The 25,692-nt window shown below is 36.3% G+C and overlaps 2 protein-coding genes across 5 annotated transcripts in view; both read left to right on the top strand.

The window, feature by feature from the left end:
• Positions 1 to 13,099, top strand: part of trim2a (tripartite motif containing 2a) — a 63,755-nt gene extending 50,656 nt beyond the window's left edge. For all 4 annotated transcript variants that reach the window (XM_030130852.1, XM_030130845.1, XM_030130861.1 and 1 more), the window contains 6 exons: positions 997 to 1,100; positions 1,266 to 1,433; positions 5,213 to 5,381; positions 7,408 to 7,478; positions 10,313 to 10,453; positions 11,458 to 13,099. In XM_030130852.1, coding sequence (XP_029986712.1) covers positions 997 to 1,100; positions 1,266 to 1,433; positions 5,213 to 5,381; positions 7,408 to 7,478; positions 10,313 to 10,453; positions 11,458 to 11,610 — 806 coding nt within the window. In that variant the 3' untranslated portion in view covers positions 11,611 to 13,099. The remainder of the gene's footprint in view (positions 1 to 996; positions 1,101 to 1,265; positions 1,434 to 5,212; positions 5,382 to 7,407; positions 7,479 to 10,312; positions 10,454 to 11,457) is intronic.
• A 630-nt stretch (positions 13,100 to 13,729) lies between these two features.
• Positions 13,730 to 25,692, top strand: part of mnd1 (meiotic nuclear divisions 1 homolog (S. cerevisiae)) — a 31,808-nt gene continuing 19,845 nt past the window's right edge. The window contains exons 1-4 of the mRNA XM_030131204.1: positions 13,730 to 13,843; positions 16,840 to 16,905; positions 17,280 to 17,337; positions 23,372 to 23,520. Of these exons, the coding sequence (XP_029987064.1) occupies positions 13,841 to 13,843; positions 16,840 to 16,905; positions 17,280 to 17,337; positions 23,372 to 23,520 (276 nt within the window). The 5' untranslated portion in view covers positions 13,730 to 13,840. The remainder of the gene's footprint in view (positions 13,844 to 16,839; positions 16,906 to 17,279; positions 17,338 to 23,371; positions 23,521 to 25,692) is intronic.

Genomic DNA, 25,692 nt, shown 5'->3' with positions numbered 1-25,692 from the left:
GAATATTAATTATGAGATTTTGATGATACAAAAGGCCTCATAATAATGAAGCTAAAACAACAACTTTCAAGCAGATTTGCATACTTTTTTTTTTTTACTACATTATCAAAATACCTGCAATCTTTTTCATTACCTTTGAAGCTCTTATCAGATGATCAGTCAATAAGTTAATCAGCAAAACAATACATTACAAACTACAAGTGATTAATTATCTAGGCAGGTTATCAGAGTGAAACATTACCCAGTCCTTCCTGGTTTTTGAAATATGAGAATAACACTCTTTTCATATGGAGAGACATTTATTTCTTTACTCATCAATCAAAAAAGAATGGATTTGCAATTAAAAGAATAGGTTTGCAACCAAAGAAGAGATTTGAGAGCAAAAGACAGTAAGTGGCAATAATAAAGTGGGTTTAATGCAGAAGCTGTAGCCGGTGCTGGAGCCAGGTCAAACCCACCAATAGAAACTCTTCTCTCATCCATCAGCATAGGCCCCGCCCATTAAGTGTAGTTACATTCACAAGCAAAACTTTTGAAGTTGCAAGCAAAAGTTCTTAACTCACAAGCAAAGAGGACTGATTTATAAACAAAATGATCTTTTTTTTTTGATTGCCACTTACTATCTTTTGCTCTCAAATCTCCTTTTTGGTTGAAAATCTATTCTTTTTAATTGCAGATCCATTCTTTTTGATTGATTAATAAACAAACATATTTCTATATTTTTATCATTTAACGTCCTAGCATTTCTTTGTGTTTTGGACCTGTTCTTGTGTCTCTGTCATGATCGTCACTTGTATTTGAACAAATAACAAACAATTAAGAGATTAATTGTAAGACACAGTATCAATCATTCTAATTATTTTACCTCAGTGGAAGGATGCGTGTCAGATTCAAGTACAATTACAACAAAAGAATCGTTCTGATACCAAATTGGAATTTTTGTCACCTTTGTTTTCAATTTAAACCATAATCCTGTAATATGACCATGTTTTTCAGGCACAAAAGGGAGGAACAAAGGCGAGTTTACTAATCTGCAGGGAGTGGCGGCTTCCTCTCTGGGTAAAGTGCTGATCGCCGACAGCAACAACCAGTGTGTGCAGGTAAAGAACTAGTGCTGCAGTTGGATGAATTTATAGTTGTCATTACTCATGTGGCTTTCAACAACGCTTTGTCTGCACATTCCTATCTCTGTGGAAAAAGCATTTCATTGTTTTTTCCTTACTCTTAGAAGATAAGGGGTTTTGTTCATGTTCTATTGGGTGCAGATTTTCTCTAATGATGGCCAGTTCAAGAGCCGATTCGGTGTCCGAGGTCGGACCCCAGGTCAGCTGCAGCGACCGACAGGAGTGGCCGTCCACCCCAACGGTGACATCATCATTGCTGACTATGACAACAAATGGGTCAGCATCTTCTCATCTGAAGGCAAGTTTAAGGTGAGTCATAAGAAGACACTTTTTTACTTCATTATTTTGTGCATTTAGGTGAAACTGTGTGTGAGAGTATGGAAGCACATTTCTACCACTGTGATGAAAATACAAAATACTGACATAGCATCTAAAAATAGGACATTGTTCCTGTATCTCACCGACATCTTCTGTCAAGAATCAATGACAAGTTGAATTTGTGAGGTTGTCAGGTTCTGCCGCTATGTTAGAGTCCTGTGGTCTTGATGCAGGAGATCAATCTCCCAATAGAAGTGGGTGGTACTTTCACTGGAGGAGAACTCAACTAATTAACTCAAAGTCCATATATGACTTCCTATCAGTGCTCAATCGTAACTATATTGATATCTCTAACCATTTCTGTGTTATAAGCCATCAAAATTTGGCCCATTATTAGTAAAAGCAAATTTTTAATATTTCAAAAAAATCTGTCAAAAATTTAAAAATCTAAATTTATGAAAACTCTGAACAAACTTTGTTGACATTGTACCAAGGAAGCAACTTAAAAAAAAATGAAATGAATCTGACCAGTAGTTTTGGAGAAGAAGATTGTTGAAATCTAGACACTGACTTGACTTCAGTTTGACCCTTCAAGGTCGCTCAAGGTCAAAGGTCATGGACCCAAATGAAAGTCCATTTATGACTTCCTATCAGTGCTTCATAGTAACTATATTCATATCTCTAACCATTTCCATGTTACAAACTATCATAATATGGACCATTATAAGTAAAGGCAAATTTTTAATGTTTTAAAAATTTGTTAGAAATTCAAAAATCTAAATTTCTCAAAACTGTGAACGAACTTTGTAGAAATTGTGCCAAGGAAGATACATAAAAAATGTGAAATGAATCCAACCTGTAGTTTCATCAGAGAAGATGCTTGAAGAAACTGTTAACGAAGATGTCAACGAAAATGTCAATGAAGACGATGACAGACACAACGCCTTCAATAACTCATGGCCAGTGAACTAAAAATACGCTCTTAGTAGTAGAAGTAGTAGAAGTGCATTGTGAGGGCAATGCAGTGGAGTCTGTCTGTCTGTCTGTGATTCATTTTCTACCCTACATTTGGACCAGTAGATTCTAGTTAGGCCCCTCCCATATCTCAGTCCTCCTTGAAAATGATGTAAATGAGGATGACAGTTCACCATCTCCTTTTCCTTTGTTACCTGCTCAATACCGCCCCCCCCAGGGGAATCCAGCACAATGAAATTGTTCATAGTGGGTGAGAGTCTACACTAAAGGTATCAAACATATGGCCCCGATGAATTTGTGAGATACAAAAATCCCACTGAAGATATTAAGTCAAGGGTGTCAAAATAATTTGAATTCAAGTTCCACATACAGACCAATATAAGCTGGAGTGGGTCAGACCAGTAAAATACTATTATAATAACCTATAAATATTGACAACTCCAAATTTTTCTTTTTCTTTTAGTGTAAAACAGTAAAAGTACATGAGGCTGTGTACATTTACAAACTATCCTTTCACAAAAACTGTGGAAAAACCTCAAACAAATATGAAAAAACAGAAATGTCTTAAGAGAAGTTAGTGCAATTTTAACAATATTCAGCCTGTTACTAAATGTTTTATATAGTTGTAGATCCACTGTGATCTGTAAGTTGTAATGTACATGTGTGAATGAGAAGCTGAGGCATAATATAGTTAAAATTGGACTTTTTTCTTTTACTAGACATGGCTGATTCTCACAGGTTACAACGCAGACAACCACAGCAGTTATTACACAAATAAGTTCACAGATGGTACTAATCCATTGTGAGGAAAGCTTGAGTCATATTTTGAGAAAAACATCACTTAGTATTTCAAATTACTGACAATCTTTCACAAGATTTTTGCTAAATCTTTTCAGAAGGTTTCCCATTACTTTGACTCGCAGGATTTTTCATCCAGATTTTCATCACAGTGGAACAAATGAACTTCCAGAGCAACAGCTGTAGTTGTAAAGTTCTGCACTTAAAGGGGTCGTATTTTGCTTTTTTTAAATGGAATTATGCATTTTAACCTCCTGAGACCCAGGAAATGTCAGCAAAGTACAAGCTTTTTTTGTTTTTTATTAAATAAGTGCCTGTATTGGAAACATCATGATGCAACAGTTTTTTCAGATGCAGTTTTTAAAATTTGTATGGACTGTCCTTTGTGGTGGATAGTTTTCTTTTCTTTTTTTTTTTTTTTTTGTATAAAGTTGTGAAACTCTTGTCCACAAATGTTGACAGAAAACCCATAGCTGGGTCTTAGGAGGTTAAAGCATTTCCTTGTGGTCTGCATAAACTGTAAATGCTATGCTTGGGTCTGAATTCTACATTAATTCAACTCCACAGGTCCATCTTCAACCCTCAAAGCTAATGACGTTCATTTTGTTTTCTGTTAATGTAATTATACTTTTGTTTTTTCTTTTGTTCAGACAAGGTAGTTGTAGTTGTTACCTGCTTGACAGTTTCGACTGTGACTCCAGTCTTCCTCAGAAGCGTCATCCAATGTGCTGCTGATGTGAAATTTTTTAGCTGGTCCGCTCGACGGACAAATCAGAGCCCATCGAGCCGACCAGCGCCCAGAGCCCGTTGAGCTGAGGGATTCCCTCCTCCAGAGACCATCCACGGTGGGGGAGGTGTGGTCGGCTCGACGGGCTCTGATTGGTCTGTGGAGCCATACAGCTGATAAATGACACGTCAGCAGCACATCAGATGACACTTCTGAGGAAGACTGGAGTCACAGTTGAAACTGTCAAGCAGGTAACATCTACAACTACCTTGTCTGAACAAAAGAAAAAAGAAAATTATGATACCATCTTCAACCCTATTTCTGAGTAATGACACCAGAAAGGTCATTTTGAGCGCTGGCCCTTTAAATGCAAATGAGCCACTTCACACCCCACCCCCTCCAGGTTGGTGACTGTGGTACTCTGTCCCATTTCTTTGTACTCAGAGAAATATTCGTTAGAAGTCTTGACCTTATATGTGCAAACGTCAAGATGTAATTAGTTATAGACGCAACAAATTAAGAAGGAATTAACAGGTTGTAGAAATCCACTCGATTTTTGCCAAAATGAATATAAAGATAGCTTTGCAGCACCTGAAGGGTTCAAATTCAAACTTTTGGAACTGTTAGGGTCCAAATACACAAATAAATGAACCAAAGACTAATAAAAGTGGGTTTAGCTAAATTTGACCCCTTTAATGCTTTAGTGAATGCACATTTGTGACCTTTACATTACCATCATATTTAAGAGACTTGGTAAAACAAATGCATTGTGTGCGCCCCCCCCACCCTGGGTCATTTGCTACTTTCATGTTATGTGGGCTACAAACAGACCCACTCATGCAGGGTTTTCCACTTCCTTCTGTCGCTGAAAAACTCAAAGCTTAGATCATGATGAAAACAGTGAATCCTCTATTCACAAAGCTGTTTCATAAAGTTTGTCCTAATTTCTTACATTCAGCTAAAGTCAGACCATAATAATAAAGTATAGTATTGTGGTATGTTGTATTTAGAGCAGCTTGCAGCTCTAATGTTACAGAACTATGTGTGTCTTTATTTATAACTGTAGTGTCTGTGTTTTAACTACAGCTCGTATTTAAGACAAAGTAGAACTGTTTAAACTGGCCAAATGTTTTGGATGTTTAGGGAAATGGGGATGACCACCATTTGATAAGAGAGCTGGATTAACTATTTACACTCAACTACACATTATACAAACTGTCAGAAACTCCCAGACTGAGATGTTTCCTTGAAAACCTTTAATCTGCTATAGAACAAGATTGGCTCCGGGAAGCTGATGGGTCCTAAAGGCGTGTCGGTGGACAGGAACGGACACATCATCGTGGTGGACAACAAGGCCTGCTGCGTCTTCATTTTCCAGCTCAACGGCAAGCTAGTCACCAAGTTTGGTAACCGTGGCAACGGCGACAGGCAGTTTGCAGGTACACTCAATGGTAATATGTGCACTGCCCCCTACTGTATTTCACCTGCATGGAATGAAGACATGAACCCGGAGCCATTACAGCCTCATTATCCTCAGACCTGCAAGATGTTTCAAACCAGATAAAGCTGGAGAAATAATGTCAATGTGTTTTAGAAATAGACATACTTTAACTATACAGGCATCCTTTGTGGCATGGTACGATTAACCCATAAAGACCCAGGGCTACTTTTGTGGCTGCTCTAAGTGAAGTTTTCCTCTCTATGTGACCCTTCTTCAGTGATTCGTCACCATTTATTATAATATTATCCTCTGTAATTTGCATTTTTTAGTGAAATTCTGGTATTTTACTGTATTTCATTTACGTAACATGTAGATGTTCATAAAAGCTCAGCATAAATTTGAGGTTTATTACATCACAAAACAAAGAAAACTCAAGAATTGGGACTTTTTCAGCAAATACAGCTCTGCAAAAATTTCACAGACCACTGCAATTTCCTGTGAAGTTACCATGTGTGCATGTATGACAGCCATTCCATTCCTGTGTCTGTTGAGTTCCAACACAAGCACACCTTATTCTACTGAATTAACACCTGATCCATGTCTTATTTAAGAAGGAGAAGTATAAAAACACTACTGTGGCCATCACTATCTTCTTGTAATAGACAAAAACAGTGCTATTAGTACGGCAAAAGTAACTGGGATACAAAAAATTTAAAAAAAAAAATCTTGAAAACTACTGGACTTCTGCTCTGACAATGTTCCCAAACTCTGAGGACTGGTTTTTCTATCAGGACAATGTTCTTGGCCTCAGCTAGGTCCATAAAGGTGTGGATGACGGACCACCAGATGAAAACTCTGTCATGTCCAGCCCAATCTCCAGACCTGAACCCACTTTGAAAACTTCTGGATGAACATGGATGATCACAAGCCATAGAACATGTCTGAGTTTCTTGAATTTTTATGTCAGGAGCTGCATAAAGTCATCCAACAGCAATGGAGGAGAGCCAAGACATGTGAAAGCTGTCATTGAAAATCAGGGTTATTCCACAAAATATTAATGTCTGAACTTTTCCCAAATTAAAACATTAATATTGTTTTGTTTAGAACTGAATATTTTCTTGTTTTCTTTACATTAGTTGAGGTCTGCATCTTTTTCTTATTTTGACCATGTGTCGTGTTCTGCAAATACATGCTCTAAATTAATAAGATTTTTATTTGGAATTTGGGAGAAATGTTGTCAGTAGTTTAGAGAATAAAACAAAAATGTTCCTTTTACTCAAACACATACCTATAAATAGTAAAATCAGAGAAAGGGATCATTTTGCAGTGGTCTCTTATTTTTTTCCAGAGCTGTATGTCAATAACTGAACATACACTACAAACAAAATTTAAGGATATTTCTTTTTTGTGTCATTTTTGCCATTTGTAAATAAAACTACATCTGGTCATCAAAAAAATATGTTTCAATTAAATTCACACATAAAAAAGTAAAAAGCGCTGTGCAAGAATCCAAACTGAACAAAATAGCCCACAAATTAAAAATATCCTTAACTTTTTGTTTGTAGTATAGAACAGTCTTCAAACCAATGTCATTTGTTAAACCATGGTTTTTCCTCTTGAATCAGTGTTGCAGAAGATGACAGTTTCCACGTTCACTGCGGAGCCTCTGAATGTCATATCTGATGTCGTTGAGAAAATGACAAGCCTCATTTTACCTCAGTTATTTACATGTATTGATAGGATTAGTGGCTCAACGGGTGTTAAACCTTTTACATCAGTAGATCGATTTTGGTTGCCAGTGGCTGTTTGGGTCTTTGAGGATTAATTCCACCTTTTCTCATCACTTCTATTTTTTCTTTCTCGCTTGGTCATGAATGCGTTTGATTATTTACAAACTTGCATGAAATATGCAGTATGTGAGTAAGTGTGTGATTATCCTAAGAGCTGAATTTGATGGAAATATATGTATATGTATATGTATATGTATCTAAGACCTTTTTTTTTTTTTTTTTTTTTAAATTCAGGTCCTCACTTTGCTGCCGTCAACAACAACAATGAAATTATCGTGACAGATTTCCATAATCACTCAGTGAAGGTAAGAGCAGAGTCAGAACAGAGGGGGTGAATTTTAACCTGATTTTATAGAAATCTGAAGTCTACACCCTATCAGACCTTACTTCAGAAAATTGTATCCCAGTCAAAAGTGAAATGCCAGTAATTTTTTTTTTTTTTTGTATTATTCCATCATTTACACGTATATTTGTCCATATAGAATTTTACAAGTCAATAGTCACAGTTTGTTGTAAAAATGTTGAGTCTGAATATGTCTCTGCAGCTTCAGTGTGAAGAAAGTAGGGATTTTCACCTCTTCTAATACTTTTTCATTTTTCAAAAAATAAGGTGAAACGTGTCAAACTAATGACTATCTTGGTGTTGGTGACATGTATCAAGTTGAGATGTAGTCCACTGTGCCATTTCACACAAAACTAGACATTACTATCTCTACCACAAACTGTGACTTTCTTGAATCATAAAATGAAATTGACAAATGTCATATGTGCAAATGTGATACAGTTCAAGCAGGATGAAAAACCTATATAGGGGCGAAATCCGTGTATCATTCGTTCATTCGTTTTTCAATTTAAAACCAAAAACGAAAAAACAAAAAAATGAGTTGGTTTTTTGTTTTTTCATTTTTAGTTTTAAATTGAAAAACAAATGAACGAATGATATACGGCTTGGGCGAGGTCAAGGGCATCACAGATGGACAGCCCACTACTTATGGATTCATAACTTTTGAACCAAACAAGTTTAAGACAAATATTACACATAACTGGAAAGCTCTAAGTGCCATTTTAACCCTTTCATGCACGAATTATGAGAACCTTAATCAAGATTTTTTTCCTGAGTATTTTTATTCCTCTTTAGGCATGAAAAAAACAATGAGATTGATTTTTTTTTTTTATGAACCTATTTTTCATGAAGTTACAAAAATGTTCACTCAGCCTGACACCATGCGTTTAATTTTTGAAGCAAAGAAACATGCATTTACTGTCATACTGTGTGAAAACAATGAAATAAATGTTTTTTTTAATGTTGCTAATCTGATGTTTTCTCACATTTTAACATACTATAATAGTAGCTATTACTCAAATAATATGCAAAAAACAACAAAACACAACAACTTAAAAAAAAAACCAAACTGTTAATTACAGTCTAATAACAACTAACAATTGATTTACACTCAGATATGTTTCTGCGGATCAGGTTTATCAAGAACAGAAATGTTACAGTAACGGTATGAATTGCAGTGTATTATGGGATGGTGCATAAGTATCCGCTGTGTTGGTTGATATGCAAGTAAAACAACAAAACCCATGAATATACCAGAGAACAGCTGTAGAATAACTGTCCACTGTAGTGACCACTGTGCATGAAAGGGTTAAACATACTCAAAGGGCAAAATTTACTTATTTATATTATAACTATATATTTACTCAAATATTTTTAAATGAAAAATATCTAAAACTACTGTGTCACAGATGGACAAAAAATTAACGTCTATTTTTTGCAAGAATTACCAAGTTCTCAAAAGTGGAGTTCCTCTGATGTTTTCATCCTAAAATGTATTCAGTGTACACCTTAACCCTTTATTTTACAACCTAATAATTGGTTTGAGGAAAAAAATATTTTATCATACCTAAATAGCAAGAGTTGCAGTGTCACAGATGGACAACAAAAATAAATATCAAATTAAACATTTTTTTATTTCAATTATCAATGTCATATACTTTTTTTTTTTTTTTTTTTACAATATTTACAACATACAAATAATATTAACATTATATTCACATGTATTTTGCATAGATGTATGCATTTATTAATTTTAAACACTGTTTAGAATATGACATAAATGATATAATAGTCAAATATCAATGTATTTGGAATAAATGTAGTTTATTTATGAGAGTTTATAAAAGGAACCCAGAATGATGGTAGAAAACTTTATCACTTTCCAAACATTCACACTTGTAAAACTCCTCAAATTTGATTTTCACAAATTTTTTCTCATTGCAAACTACATTTTCCTGAAAATAGAAGTAATTACCTACCCAAAAATACGTTTGGTGTAGATTATTGGTGTAGATTATTGTAATAAAATTGTTTTGACCAGATGTTAACCTTCATTTGACTTCGCCCATAAGCCCTTTTCCACTGCACAAACTTTTTTTTTTGATCAGTGTATTTTTATTCAGTCTTTCAAACATACAGAAAGTCAGACAAACACTGAGACATATAACAGAGGTATAAGACGCCACAAAAATTAATAAATAAATAAATAAATAAATAAATAAATAAAAAAGAAAGGGTTCCACTATGTAATTAACCAATCACTTTGTACACAGCACACATGATCCAGACTGCAGGTGTATTGTCAGCTGTTCTATGTAAGAAATAAAAGGATGCCATACCGCATTAAACTTCCCCATTGATCCATTCAATGTGTATCTATTTTTTTCAATTTTAAAGGAAAAACATGACATCACATATCCATCTTCCACTGCAGGAACTTAGAGCATTATCTAGAACTTTGAAAAACCCCGGTGCATACATTATCAACCTGATTTGAATAAATTACCCCAAACTTTGGTGTGCAGTGGAAACACAAAGCACACAGATTACCAGGAATTCTTTTACCCAGGTAAATAAGTCCCTGGTAATAAAAGTTCCTGGTATTTTGGTAGAAACGGGCCTTATGTCTCTCACCATTGACTGCTGTGCATGTTTTTTCTGAAGTTAGGTCCACACCAGAAGGGGCAAAACTTCTGCTCTCTATTATTATGAATCAGGATTAAATCATTTTAAAGTGCTCATACGTTGACACAGAAAAGACTGACTGGTCACTTTTGGTTTTTAATCTATATTCAGGTCTTCAACACAGAAGGTGAATTCCTACTGAAGTTTGGGTCAAACGGCGAGGGGAATGGTCAGTTCAACGCGCCCACAGGAGTGGCCGTGGACGCCAATGGAAACATCATAGTAGCCGACTGGGGAAACAGCAGGATACAGGTGGTGTAACGTGTAAAGTACAACACACATGTTCAGCTCACATGTTATAGTCATGGCAGTTTGTAAAACAGTTTAGAATTTCATCCTTATTTTTCCACTTTTCAAAGCTTTTCTATTGTAGTCATTTCATACAGCTCAGTTATTCATCCAGTCCATGAACTTCACTTATTTTTCCTACAGTATGAATATACAGGTTCAAGCATCACCCTGAGGAGCCTCACATTTTAGCCAGGCTCTGAAATTTACTGGACAAGTCACTGTTACATCTTGGGGAAATAGAATCTAGCTTTTACTTTAGTCTGACTTTAATCTCGGAATTCTGACTTTTTTCTCCGAATTCTGATTTTAGTCTCAGAATTTGGATTTTTTTCTCAGAATAATAATAAAAAAAATAAATATATTGGACCTTAATTTTTTTTCCAGTGGCCCTAATCCTCTTCTGCAATTTTCTCGTAGTAACTAAAGAAGAAAAATCATATTTTCCAACAGAACAGAGTGTAACAGACTCATACCACATGGTGTTTTTTGATAACATATTAAATTCCCTTCTTCATTCTTTAGTGTTGTTGGCTTTCATGCAGTCAAACTAAAAAAAAATCTTTCATAATTCTTAACATTTCACTTCAGTATATTCCATGTGTTAGTTCACTTACCTCAGCTCAGGATGTGAAATGTGATCCTAAAACAGTGGAAAATGTGTGGGTTGAACTACAAAAGCAGGTTCGTGCAAAGAGACTCATAAACCTGAGTCAGTGCTATGAATTCTGCCAGGATGAACACTCCAAAATTCTTTGTTGTATGCTTTGTACAGAGCTAGATGGCCCAACTATTTTATTCAAATTCAAGGCAAATATTAACAGTGTATGTAAGCTTTTGACTATCTCAGAATAGGAAAAAATAAATAGAAGCTTAAATGAAAACTCCTCTCTATTGCTATTCTGGAATTTCACATCATCAAACGAAGCCTGAAGTGGATGAAGCTGATATTTCTTTGTATTTTTCAGGTGTTTGATGGCAGCGGTTCGTTCCTCTCTTACATCAACACATCTGCAGACCCTCTGTACGGCCCTCAGGGACTAGCTCTGACCTCTGACGGACACGTTGTGGTGGCCGATTCTGGGAACCACTGCTTTAAAGTCTACCGCTACCTACAGTAGCCCTTCACCCCCAACGCACAAAGTGTACAGTGTATATAGTGTGTAAAGACACAACACAACACATGACTGGCAGACGCACTCATCCACTCACCCTTTCATCCTTGACCCACGCTGTTGTCATGCCATCTGTTCTCCACGTGTTAGTCTGTGGCGTCCTGTTTGACCCCGATGCTAAAATAAAACGTTTATGTACGAATGTGAATGAAGACGACTGAAAACATTCTGATCGGTGCTCAGAGGAGTCACTAGTCCACATTACATTCCACCTTAACGAAACTGACTGAAAATAGAACCTTTAGTTTTGTATATACACTATGTTAGACTCTTAATTTGTTGTGATACAGCGTCTAGTGCTAGTAAAGCAACTTGGCAATAATACTGTCGTCAAAGTGCAGGTTGGAAACTGTGTGAAGTAAAAAAATATTTGAAGAAATACCTTAGTTACTTAAAAACCTGAGATTTTCTGTATAGTGCCAGTAATTGCAGCTTCCTCTTAAAGGCTCACAAAAATACTCACATATTGCCTGTTCACTATAAAAGCAATTTATTCCACCTCTAATAGGTAGCAGGGTATTTTCAAGCATGATGCAGCATCTCTGTGCATGCAGTTTTTACTAATGAACACCAACCTAGCAACTGTGCATAACACTTACAGCACCAAAAGATGCTTCTGCGGCTCTGTTTTAATTCCGCTGCTTCTATCTGCATGTGAAAATGACACGTCATTGTCAATATAGGTCATCACTGTTCCATTCACATGCTTACTGAACAATGCTGATTATTTCTGCGGAATTGGTTTTACAATGACACACAGTGTGCGTGTGTGTGCAAAGTGAGTGTGATTGTGTGATCAGTTAAGATACCAAATATAAGCCAGTCAGTCTGATGAATTAAACCCCTTTGTGAGTGTGTGTGTGTGTGTGTGTTCACAGACTGCTTGTGTGTTTAAGTGCAAATTGCCACAATGATCACAGCTCCCATCTTGATTTCACATCATTATTGTTTTCTGTCGCTATAAAATGAACGAAGAGGTACAGCAAAGCAGACAAGCTACTTTGACTTTACCACTTTGACTTAAAATCTGCTTTGGTCACATGCACGCAACTTCGATTTTTTAGTAAATTTCAGTCAATAGCTAAACAAATGCGGAGTAAACACATAAGTCCTTACTTAAGGGCTTGGTAATCATGCTCCTAGGTACGTGATTCTGAGCTGTAGAACTATGGTCACATTCACTCATGTCTATGTGCTCTTATGTCTTTGAAAAACAAACCTGTAGAACTACACAAGCGAATAAAATGCAATATTTAGTTCAACAATCGTTAATGCACTGTGCAATTAGAAAATGCTGGTTGTCTCCAAGCACACATTTTCTTATTGTTAAATTTCGGTCACTCATTTTCTACACAATCTTGTTAAATTATTTGTTTTCCATTGTCTTGTTTATATCTGTTTTGCCAAACAGAATTAAAGTGCCCACACAAAACAATACTGTGTCTTGTACTTTATGTTGAAGAAGTAAGTACAATATATTTCAAGATTTATTTAATAAACTTGATATATACTGAATATTATAATAAGGTTGGACAGTTTCCTGTTTTTTCATGAAGAAATCCAAGGTGTATCTGAACAGTGTATGGCATCTTATAGACAGCAGGAGGCGTTAGAGGTCAATGAGATGGGGAGTTTAGTGCGCCTCCACACCCCATTGAAGCGGTGGTGCGTTCACTGTAGTTTGGATAACTGACGATATGGGCAGAAAAAAAACTAAAACTTGCTACAACAACGAAAAAAAAAACATGCCATTTTTGTCCTAATATTTCATGACACTCCTAGTGTTGATAATCCGACATTTTGGGAATTGTATCATCATGATGTTCATTATTTACAGAGTGCTAATTTGAATTACATCTCTAATACTCTTTTTTATTTTAAGTGTTCTGTAACTCAAGCACAATTAATCTATGCACCAGGTGAATTTTTATACACATAAACTCAATACAGATTTTTTATTTTTCATTTTTTTGAATCGTCTAAAATTTTCTGACGCATGCTCAAAGGCAGAGGTTTCATCTTTACGAGGCTCACTGAAAGCACCACACACGTGACTCCTCTCCGCGGGTAATTCAGTACTCTGCCTGCCTGCTTTTGTCTCGTCCTGGTTATACACAGATCCAGGACCAAAATACGTTAATATTTGTGGACCTTGGTGTTTAAGTCAACTGTACAAATGGTATGTAGACGCCCAGCTGTGCATGCACTTAATATAACAGTCAAATACAGACAGGACTGAGAGGCTAAAGTTGACTGAAGTTAAGCTAGCTCCTAGCTAAAAACAGAGCCGTGTACCTGTTCATTGTCAGGCTACCTGTTAGCTTGGACTGTTCCAGTCACCTGTTAGCATGGGAAAGGGGGATGTCAGGAGAACATAAAGAGACAAAACTGCAGAAAATGGGTTTGCCTTAGATTACTTTACCTTGTTACAGCGGCAAGTCGGAGGAAACATAAACACTGACTAATGATGGAAACATAAACATTAGAGAATTAAAAATCTACTTAGACATTTATCTAAGAGTTAGCTGTAAAAAAGGAAAAAATGTTTCCATGGCCATGCAAAGCCTTGACTTTTTAGTCTAATTTTCATCTAAAGTTGTGGAATATTTAATTTTTCACCGTTTTCTGACATGTTATGATGCAAATTATTCCCCCATCAATAGACAAGTTAATGAACAGTGAAAAAAATAATTAGCTCCAGCCCTTAAATTGCTCATTTATAGTTATATTTCTCCAGATCCGAAGATCAGTGGAGTGTTCCAGTGAAATAGACAATTAAAAAGTTCACCATGTTGTTACAGAGGCAAGTCGGAGGGAACATAAACACTGACTAATGATGGAAATATTAACATTAGAGAATTAAAAATCTACCTGGACATTTAACTAAGAGTTAGCTGTAAAAATTGTTTCCATGGCCATGAAAAGCCTCAACTTTATAGTCAAATTTTCATCTAAAGCTGTGGAATATTAAGGGTTTTTTTTTCTACCGTTTTCTGACATGCTATGATGAAAATTATTCCATCATCAACAGACAAGTCAATGAACAGTGAAAATAATAATTAGCTCCAGCCCTTAAAGTGATCATTTATAGTTATATTTCTCCAGATCCGAAGATCAATGGAGTGTTCCAGTGAAATAGAGAATTAAAAGGTTGACAAATACTCTGATGCCTCTATTTAAAACCTTAGATGATTCCAATATTGATTGTCGTGAGTTTGACAGTATTTATTTATGTCTGTACTGTATGAAAACTCATTCAGGGCTTCATTGGCACAAATTTAATTACATAAATCAGCGAAACAATGTTTAAAATAAACAACAGATAAATATAAGCCACTGCCATTGGTGAAGTGCCATCTTTTTTTTTCCCGACAGCTGTTGTCACACTGGTTTTTGGGTGATATACCTGTGTTTTCCTGATGGAAGTGAAATGTCAATGATGTAAACCTATTGGTAGAAGGAAAGATGAGCTAGAAATAAGTGTGGAAATTAATCCACTTTATTATAGAAAGGTTGGTTTCAAAATCAAATCTTTCAGTGAAATACATTACTTTGTGCTGTGAAATTAATAAATAGTGGAGTGGGGGGTCTTGCCTACTCTGATGCAAAAATTGACTCCACATTATTAAGTTAAGAAATCTTTTTTCCAAAGCACTTCCAAGGACATTTTCATTTTTATCACCCTGATCTTTGTAATGAGGCCACACATGTCACATTTAAGGTGTTCTTTAAGTTTGTGGAGGGGTTAGATACTGATGTTTTTTGTTCTTTTTGTCAGTATAGACCAGTGGTTCCCAACCTTTTTTGGCTCGTGACCCCATTTTAGCATCACAAATTTGTGGCGACCCCAGATATTCAAAACAGAGACTTTTTTCCCATAAAATTTATTTGCTTTTGATCATGTAATAGTTTTCTATACTATGTTGCAAATAAACGTTAATTTTAGATGACATTTAGGCTATATAATGGATATTATTATGGATGGAGGCAGAAAAGGCAGATTGAGATTACTGCACAAAGTGAGAATTTTATTTTCCTTGGTCAGGATATGTACAGTCAGTCCAGCTTGGATTTACAAAGCTGACAATTGATACTGGACAAACTATGAATAATGAAAGAGCTGCGGCATCTTAAACTGGCCACAATAAACATTTGAAAGATAAACAGTACCACAGTGCTTCAGCTTCAGAGTTTGTCATGTCTTTATGTACTGTGATTGTCTTTCAACTCACCATATGTTTTTTATTAGTAAGTTGTTTTTTTTTATTATTATTTTTATCAATTACTAGAAATTTTAGGCGGCCCCATTTGAATTCCAGGCGACCCCATGTGGGGTCCTGACCCCAAGGTTGAAAATCACTGGTATAGACTGAAAACACTGAATTATACATTTTTGTACCTATATCATTATTTATTTATTTACCTTTATTTAACCAGGAAGTTCCATTGAGATTAGAAATCTCTTTTGCAAGGGAGACCTGGTCAAGGTATAAGCCATACAAAGTCAAATCTACGTAAAACACATACATGATACACAGTTAACAATAAAACAGAATAACAATTATTCAATATCAACCATAATGGCCTCTCAAGAAAAACAGTAACATTCCTCCTTCAGAGCATTCTCCATGATACTTTTAAATCATTAACAGAGATGAATATTTGTAGATTGAGTTTTTTGAAGATTATTCCATGACCACGGTGTATGGTAGGAAATTACTGCTTTGCCAAAGTCTGTCAGAACCTTAGAGAATGAGAGAGTTGACTATTTTCATACAATTGACTAAAGTGCACTTTTGCTCATGTACTTAAATCTTGGTAATTGTCACGAAAATTCTATTATTGGCACTTGAAAAGTCAGTAAAGGTTTTTATGTTTTTGTCTGTGAAAATGTGTGGGTATGGAGCATGAAACTGCAGTAGTACCAGAATAATATTACACATGTTTAGTACCTTTTCCACAATGCAGTTTGTCAAATTCCAAGCCTCGTAATATTTTTCTTTGTTATATTGTTGTCACTGGAGGAGGTGTCTGGGGAGAGGGAAGTCTGGGCGTCCCTGCTTAGACTGTTACCCCCGCGACCCGGCCCCGGATAAAGCGGAAGATAATGGATAGATGGATAGTGTTGTCACAGGAATTATTAAAGACTAATTTTAACATTTACTTTTGTTTTAGTCAAAGAAGAAAGGATTGAGTTTGGAGGAGAAGAGAACACGCATGTTGGAGATATTCTTTGAATCAGTAAGTTTTCATATAGCAAGAAAACACATTTTCTCCTAAATTTTTGTTTTATTTTCATTATTCATGCCATGTATGTTCTTGAAATAATTCATGTCTAATTTAACCTTGCAGACTCTTATTCCTTTAGGGTTTGTTGGATGTTAGGTACAGGTTTTCACTCAATATGATGGAAAATAAGCAACTGGTGAGGCTTAGGATACACAAACAGAATCATAAAAATTCAGAATTAATAAATATTTGAGCTGTAGGATTTTTTTTTTTTTTTTGGCAAGATTCTGTTATTTGACCATGATTTAATAATTTTTATACTAAAAGATTTACTATACTGTGTTGCTTTTGAAAATAACCTTGAACATATTTTCTCTTTCTCTTAGAAAGATGTGTTTCAGCTGAAGGATATTGAGAAAATCGCCCCGAAGGCAAAAGGCATAAGTGAGTAATGAATTAACAAGTGTTGTTTTGTCAATTCTAGATATCTGTCAGTGAACATTTTGAAAGGTTATTGAGGTTATACATAGGTTTTTGATGTAAAAAGTGAAAGAAGTTACTTTATACATCACTTAGGGCTGGGTGATATGGGGAAAAAAATCATGATAATTTTTTTTCCAAATCAGACTATCGATACGTATCACGATATAAATCAAATAACTATTTTTTGTCAAGCTTAAATTTTCTTTTATTCATAAGTTAGTTGTGAAGACAGAGAGAGAGAGCAAGAAATACATAGTTGTGGTACTTATGGAGAAGTCCCTCCCTCCGTTCTTAGTATTATCCCCCCTCCGCTGTTATGTATTATTCCCCTGGCTTTATTCACCACCCCCCACCCCCCATCTGTCGAGTCGTACGTACCTCCGTGCCATAACTGGCCTCAACCGAAAGTGAAACAACATGCTTTGACCATCTGACTCCCGGCTTTTATACCTCTGTTGTACGCTGGAACCAAAACAGTTCGAAACCTACTTTTCAGTAACCCGGTCACTCGAGTTCTGTCATATTTTCTCTTGAGGGAACACTCATTACCTCTCGCTGCAGCCCAAACATTAGCGTGTTTGCTGCAGTTGCTCTTACGCCAGTACTGTGTACATCAACCTAACTTGATGTGGCTCTAGCGTGATTGGTTCAGTGCCGCGCTACTTAATTGTGATTGGCTGTTCTTATGTCTGTCAAAACATGGACAAATGAATTCTACAGAAACCGTATCGAGCATGTCTCATATTTCTGTCGAGGAAAAGTTTTATCGCAATATATATTGTTTAGGACTGGGCAAGTCCATTATTACCCGCGTTAACGCATTCATTAAATAACGCCGACAAATTTTTATCTCCCGTTAATGCCGTTTTATTCTAACTCCTATTCTTCTGCCCCTGCTTGTGTGGATATAGTGATTAGTTCGGCAGATAGACAACAGGTTTCCCAAAAAAAGCCGGATGCCGAAAACTTCTCTCCAAATCTTTTATTTGAGACTCACTGTAAAACTGCAACATACATATAAAATATGTCTCAGTTATGTTCATTGCCTTAGTACAATTACATGGCAGTATACATTTAAATGAATTGGAAAAAAATTGCTAGCTCAATGCTAACTTGAATGGGAAAATCCATAGACATGCTAACGATTAGCATTTACAGATTAAGATTTACGTCGTTTTATCCAGTAACAAAGGTTCACATCAGAGATATTTAATAATATTCATTCTTACAACAACTGAACATAAAATACTCACAGGCAAACATTTTTTGGGCCATACAAACAGAGTGAAAGAAACGTTTCTGTTAGTTCCTTCTTATGTCCGCACTGGCTACGGGAATACCGCAAGTACAAAACATACGTTAGTGCAACTTATTCCGACCACTAGAGGGCCCCCTTTGCTTGCTTTTAACAACTGAACATCACATATTATTGGGCTTATTAGTATTAGTACTTATTAGTGGACTTAAGACTCCTGTCAATCACTCACAACCGGAAATAAACTGGTGGGACATAAACATGGAGAAAAGTCCCGGTCTTTTCCATGGACATTTTCATTTTAAATGTCTTCAGATGGTGGGGTTGAGAAGGCCAAAATTGTTTGTAAGCACTGCAATGTGGAATTATTTTTTTATCACCGGAGTACTTCGAGTCTTGAATATCACTTAAAGGCAATACACGCTGTTGATGCCGGCAACCCCCCCCCCCCCCATATAACTATGCGATTAATTGTGATTAATCGCAGAAATCCACATGATTAAAAATTTTAATAGCTGCCCAGCACTAATATTGTTATTGTTTTAATCGTTCAGCCCTACTTTCTATATTCACCTTGACTTGTTTTTCATTGCAGACTGGTGGAAGACAAAGTTTTTACATTTTATCTGGGGAAATTAATTAGATTTGTTAATATGCATCAAATTACTGCCATGTACTGCATTTGAGAAGGAAAAATGGTAAATGGACTGAACTTATATAGTGCATTTTCTACACCTTCATGGTGCCCAAAGCGCTTTACAATTCCTCACATTCACCCATTCACACACACACTCATACACCAGCGGGCGACTGCTGCTATGCAAGGCGCTGTCTGGCCCTACTGGGAGCAATTTAGGGTTCAGTGTTTTGCCCAAGGACACTTCAACATGTGGACAGATGGAGCCAGGATTCAAACCGACCCTTTGGTCATTGGACGACCTGCTCTACCAACTGAGCCACAGCTGCCCATGTTCAATCACATGACAATTTTCTTCAAATCATCATCATCTGTTCATTCAGTTCTTCTGTTTGTCAACACTTATGGCATATGTTGTGTTTTTTTAGGTCACAACAAGCTGAAATTAATCAGTTTGTCCCAGATTATATTTTTTAAACATAATGTGGACAGACCTGCACATAGACACACACCATGGACAGAAGTTATAGAAATGACTTCCCATAACACTGGTTGAGGTCACATGTAACTTTTTTGACACACAGAAATTAAATTTCGTTGGTTCTGCAAGATATTTAAAATAAGACAAAGTTTTACAGCTTTGATTATGATTGAGATGGATCCAAACATATTCGAGGAAAATATTTGCTTTTCTTCAAGGTTTTTGATGATCTTGGTCTTCAACAATCCTTAAATCTTTTGAAGTCTCTAACAAAAAGCTTGTGTCTGCCGTGGACCAGTTTTGGTTTTTTGCTCTTCAGAAATTTGACATGTGATGTAATGTTATCCTCACGTGTGTGTGAAGCATGAGCAGGATGAGAGAAAGCATCTGTCGTTTTTACATGGCTAATATTTCCTATTGAGTCTATGGTCTGTTCTGATTGCGGTCGTTACATGATGCATTTTTATTATGATGGGCCTATTATTCAGATTTTTTTTAGAATTCCGCCTAAATATAAAGAGATTAGAAAACAATGGTGTCGCAGCCCATTATGCTTATTGTTAGTTTGTAAAATGACCTTATCCCTGAAACATCAAATACAGGTCGTCTAGGTTTGCAAGTCAGTGGATTAACGGCAGAACAGACACATTTGACATCAATAGCCTAATGTACCAGTGTTTTTGTGGAATTCAATATGAAAAAGAGAGTATTGTTAAAAACCCAAACCAACACTTTACAGGGTGCTTGCACAGGTGTTGAATATCTTAAAAGTATGGAATTTGAAACACTGTTTTCCAGACCTTGAAAAGTCTGGAATTTTGTGTGAAAGTCTTTATAAAATATGGAAAAAGTTTCTCTCATGGTCGAATTTTAGAGTATGGTCAAAGGCACATAATCTGGTAAGATAAGAAATACATGAGGGCTGCATAGAAAAAAACTTGATATGATTTCATTAACCGGTTGATACTGGAATGATTCTACTGACACTTGTCTGTGTGATATTCATGCACTTTTGTGATTTTCATATGTTTTGAAAACGCTTCTGTTAGTGAAACATAATTTACTTCGAATTATGCATTCATTCGTTTGTAGATTTATTAAAATGAGCTTTTCTACTACACACAACATGCACAATCGCAACCAAAAAAGTAGGCATACAAGCACAAAAGTAAATAAAATTAAGGTCTTGGGGAAAAAGTAGCAGTTTTGAAAAAAGTCTGGAATTTTTATTTGGATAAAGAGTAAGCACCCTGTTTTAAGTTAACTGAAGTTATATTATAACTTACTGTTGGTGCTCAACTTCATGACAGACTAAAGCCTTCATGTCTGCTGCATCCAATATTATCTGAAGGAGGAGGTGTAGTGCAGTTTCTTTTACTGCACCCACATACGTCATTAGCCTGGTTTGAATAAAGTACCCTGAACTTGGGGTGCGGTGGAAACACCAAAGCACACAGATTACCAGGAATTCTTTTGCCCAGGTAAATAAGTTCCCGGTAATAAAAGTTCCTGATATTTTGGTGGAAAAGGGCCTAGGGTCTGCAGCGTTCACAGTTTAAAGACCAGCAAACAATGGATTGTCTCAGGTTTTGTATCAGTGGTTTTTCTATTGTAATATTTACAGAATTATTTGGTGAAATGAAGGTTGTGTGGACAGATTTTTAAATAACAGGTAGAAAAAGGTAAAAATTTAAGGGTAACTCTAGAATGTACCTAAATAAGTACATCTACCCTGCTATTACACCAAACAGCCTCAACAAATGGAAAATACATACTTGTCATGTTTCTTTCTACTGTGTGACAAGCTCTCAATGAATCCATATTGAATGAAAATGTGCAGAGTTCATAATTAACAGAATAAATTTTAATCTTAATTCTGTTTCAAGAGGACTTGATCTCGCCCTCCTTTGGGGTTTTGCCAAAAAAAAACTGCAGAATGTAATGAACCATTCCTTAAACCAGCTAACCTACTCTTCTGATACAAAACAAGGTGTGCTCTGAAAGTTGTAAATGGGATAAACTCTCAATGCACTCATCTATTTCTGAAAACGGTGCTGACATGCTAAATCACCATGGCAACAAGGACTAGCTGTTGCCGTCTTTACTGTTGGGTCTGTATGAGTAACACCGACCCTGTCAGTGTCAGTAATCTGTGAGTGCAAAATGCTATTTTAAGTAAATTACATTTCTTTAACAACAACATGGATCCATGTGTTATATGACTGAAATGAAAGATAGAAGTTTAGTGTTTTGTTCTACAAAGACACGGGCCTATGTTGAGTATGTTTGGGTGAGCTGAGGAGGGATTTTGTTGAAAAGCGGGCATAAATGTAGAGATTGTGTTTCAGTGATTAAAAGCACATGTTTCTGAGCCCCTTACTTCGGCATAATGTAGTTACTGAGTGATTGGGGGGAGGGGGTGACTAGAGACATGCATTATGGGTACAATGAAAAGAGGAGTCACAGGAGGGAACAAAGAAAAGACTGAGAGAAGAACTGAGTGGGTACAGGTGGTATGGGTATCTAAAACTAGCAAGAAATGATGAAGTCATGTGTTAAATTTGGTCAAACCAGGCTTTTTTTTTTTTTTTTTAATTGCTGTTCAACATCCTCAGCAGCTCAGCTCTTTCAGACCGATTCAACAAACGTGGGAGTATCACATTTCACCACTGACACTGTTCAAGATTTAACTCCCGCTCTGTTACATCCTCTCATGAAACACTCAGATAAGAGCGAAACGGCCAGATACGCTGCAGATGTGTAGGTTTAGTGTTTCGAACATTGAATTGTGAATCTTGCCAACAGTTAAAATTAGACACAGTGGTGAAGTCAAACCTGGAGCACATTTTAGGTATAAAATCAGAGGAATGTAATAATATCCTTCCCCTCAGATAGACTTTATGAAGCCAAACCGATCCAAAGTCTCCTGAGTTTGTACTGGACGTAAATCAGACATGCACAGATCAAATCAGCTGTCCTCACATGGCCGCTTGTCAGCTTCTAAAGCAGTGTTTTTCAACCTTGGGGTCACCTGGAATTCAAATGGGGTCGCCTGAAATTTCTAGTAATTGATAAAAATTAAAATAAAAACACTAAAAAAAATATATGGTGAGTTGAGAGAGACAATCACAATACATAAAAGACATAACAAACTGTGAAGCTGAAACTGAAGCACTGTGGTACTGTTTATCTTTCAAATGTTCATTGTGGTCGGTTTCAGATGCTGCAACTCTTTCATAATTCATAGTTTGAGTTATTGTTTGTTCAGTATTAATTGTCAGTGTTGTAAATCCAAGCTGGACTGACTGTACATATCCTGACCAAGGAAAATCAAATTCTCACTTTATGCAGTAATCTACACCTGGCGTTTCTGCCTCCCTTCATAATAATATACATTATATAGCCTAAATGTTGTCTAAAATTAACGTTTATTTGCAACATAGCATAGAAAACTATTACATGATCAAAAACAAATTAATTTTAGCAAAAAAAAAAAAAAAAAAGCGTCCATCTTGAATGTCTGGGGTCGCCAGAAATTTGTGATGTTAAAATGGGGTCACGAGTCAAAAAAGGTGGGGAATCACTGCTCTAAGGTGTGCTTTCCTTTGTTGACTGTTTCCAGCTCCTATGTCAGTGAAGGAAGTGCTTCAGAGCCTGGTGGATGACAACATGGTGGACTGTGAACGAGTGGGGACGTCCAACTACTACTGGGCCTTCCCCAGTAAAGCCTTTAACACCCGCAAACACAAACTGGAGGAATTGAAGAAACAGGTCGGGGTGGAACCTCTCTGTACAAATTTAATTTGTTCCAGGGCCATGCTCGTTTTTCTATTTATTCATTTTACCAATCAATTTTCCCCATTGAAATGAACTGAAATATAATTGATTCATTCCAGCCCCAGATACCACCCAAAATCATTTTTAAAGGGGTCATATTTTGCCAAACCCACTTTTATTAGTCTTTGGTTCATTTATTTGTGTATTTGGACCTTAGTAGTTCAAAAAGTTTGAATTTGAGCCCTCCAGATGCTGCAAAGCTATCTTTATATTCATTCCAGGAAAAATTGAGTGGATTTCTACAAGCCGTTTTGATTCCTTCTTAATTTGTTACGTTTTGTAAGTATTGATGTCACAATATTTGCACATATAAAGTCAAGACTTCAGATGAACATTTCTCTGAGTTTGCCATAATTGTTTGGCAGCAGCAGCGGTTGTAGTCCATACTGAAAATATGTCCAAACTTCGAGCCAAATATGTAAAATGTTCAGTTGTTGACTGTATTAACGAACACAAGTGGCTGAACAGGACAGAAAGCTCGGTCAACAACCAGGAGGGGGTGGGGCATGAAGTGGCTCGTTTGGATTTAAAGGGCCAGCGTTCAAAACGACCTTTCTGGAGTCACTTCTCAGAAATAGGGTTGAAGATGGACCTGTGGAGTTGAATTAATGAAGAATTCAGACCCAAGTATAGCCTTTACAGTTTGTGTAGACCACAGGGAAATGTTTTAAAATGCATAATTCCATGTAAAAAAGCAAAATATCACTCCCTTAAAACAGAAAAAGTGCAGTTAGAAGGAAAAGAACAGTTATAAAAACAAATAAACTGTGTAAAACTATAGTGTGCAGTATAAAAACAATGTGAAAATGAACATTGAGCAGAAAAATAAATAAAATTAAGAAATGTAAAATAGTTGAACAAATATCATGGTGTTGCTCCATTGGTGGTTGAATTTCCCATCATTCTGTGGTGACCCAGTTCTTGTTTTGTTGAGCATCAGACAGATGGTGGAGACTCCTCAGAGAACGTTGGCCACCAGATTTCTGGGACAGAAGTTAAATGTTGTAGAGGAGGAAATGAGAGGAGCATCTGTGATTTAATAACTCATCACTGAGCTTCAAGCATTATAACATACAACCATAAATGTATTGCAGTTTGGACATGAACCATTAAAAAAAAAAACCCACAATTTATGTACATTTGTATGTTTAATGTCATGACAAAAGAAGATATATGGGGTTGACAGTTCTGTAAAGCATGAAGGATTCAGTTGGCATGAATTATTCATTTTTAGCTCACTTTGCCATCGTCTTCTTCGTTAGCAATTTCTTTGAACATCCTACATTTGTTTCAAACTTCATGTGTAGCGTCCTTGGGACAATGTCTAAAAATAACAATGTCTATATATACAAGGGTTTCAAAAATTTTCAGAGTAGATGGATATTTGTTAAAAGTAGGTGGCTTTTCCCAGATGGCAGGGTGGGGTTTAGGGGCAAAGCCCTGGTTGGGGGTATACGGGGGGCAATGCCCCCTGTATGCTGAAGCCTCCCTATGCCACATTCAAGCAAAATGACTGTTTTACATACCTCATTTTGTTTCAAAATAAAACAAACCAGATCAGATGATCATTATTATTAAATGTCCTGCACATTGTTTTCATCCATGAATCTTCTTTTATTTTTTCACTTCCTTCCTTCCTTTTTTCACTTCACTACCCGCTTGCATTTTGTGTAATTTTACCCATGCCCAAACCTGCAAAATTTTTCTTTTTTTTCTTTTTATTTTTTACCCGTCCCTGCATGGTTTTGTGGGTTACCTGTCGGGTATCCGTGGGTACCCAACCCGGTGCAGGACTCTGCCCTGTGTGAACGAATGATGATATATCCAGCAGGGGTCACTAGTAATAGTAATCTGATGATACAAGTAAAGCCCCACGATCCATACGTACACACATCACATTTTTTATTTTTTTTTCACGATCAGGCAGGAGGTTTCTAATCTTGTGTGGGGCGGCAGAAAAGACCTGACCTGGGCTCTGAAGCGGAAAGTAGCCAGCGACACATATTAAAATAACCAGCAGTTATCAAAACCCCTGTATATGTGTGTATGTGTTTATATATATATATGAAAAATACAGCTTTTACACTTAAGTCATTGGAAAATTAA

The sequence above is a fragment of the Sphaeramia orbicularis genome, chromosome 1 (assembly GCF_902148855.1).
Source record: "Sphaeramia orbicularis chromosome 1, fSphaOr1.1, whole genome shotgun sequence".
Taxonomy (NCBI): domain Eukaryota; kingdom Metazoa; phylum Chordata; class Actinopteri; order Kurtiformes; family Apogonidae; genus Sphaeramia; species Sphaeramia orbicularis.
Note: the sequence above shows the minus strand (reverse complement) of the source record. Positions and strands in the feature narration are given on the sequence as shown.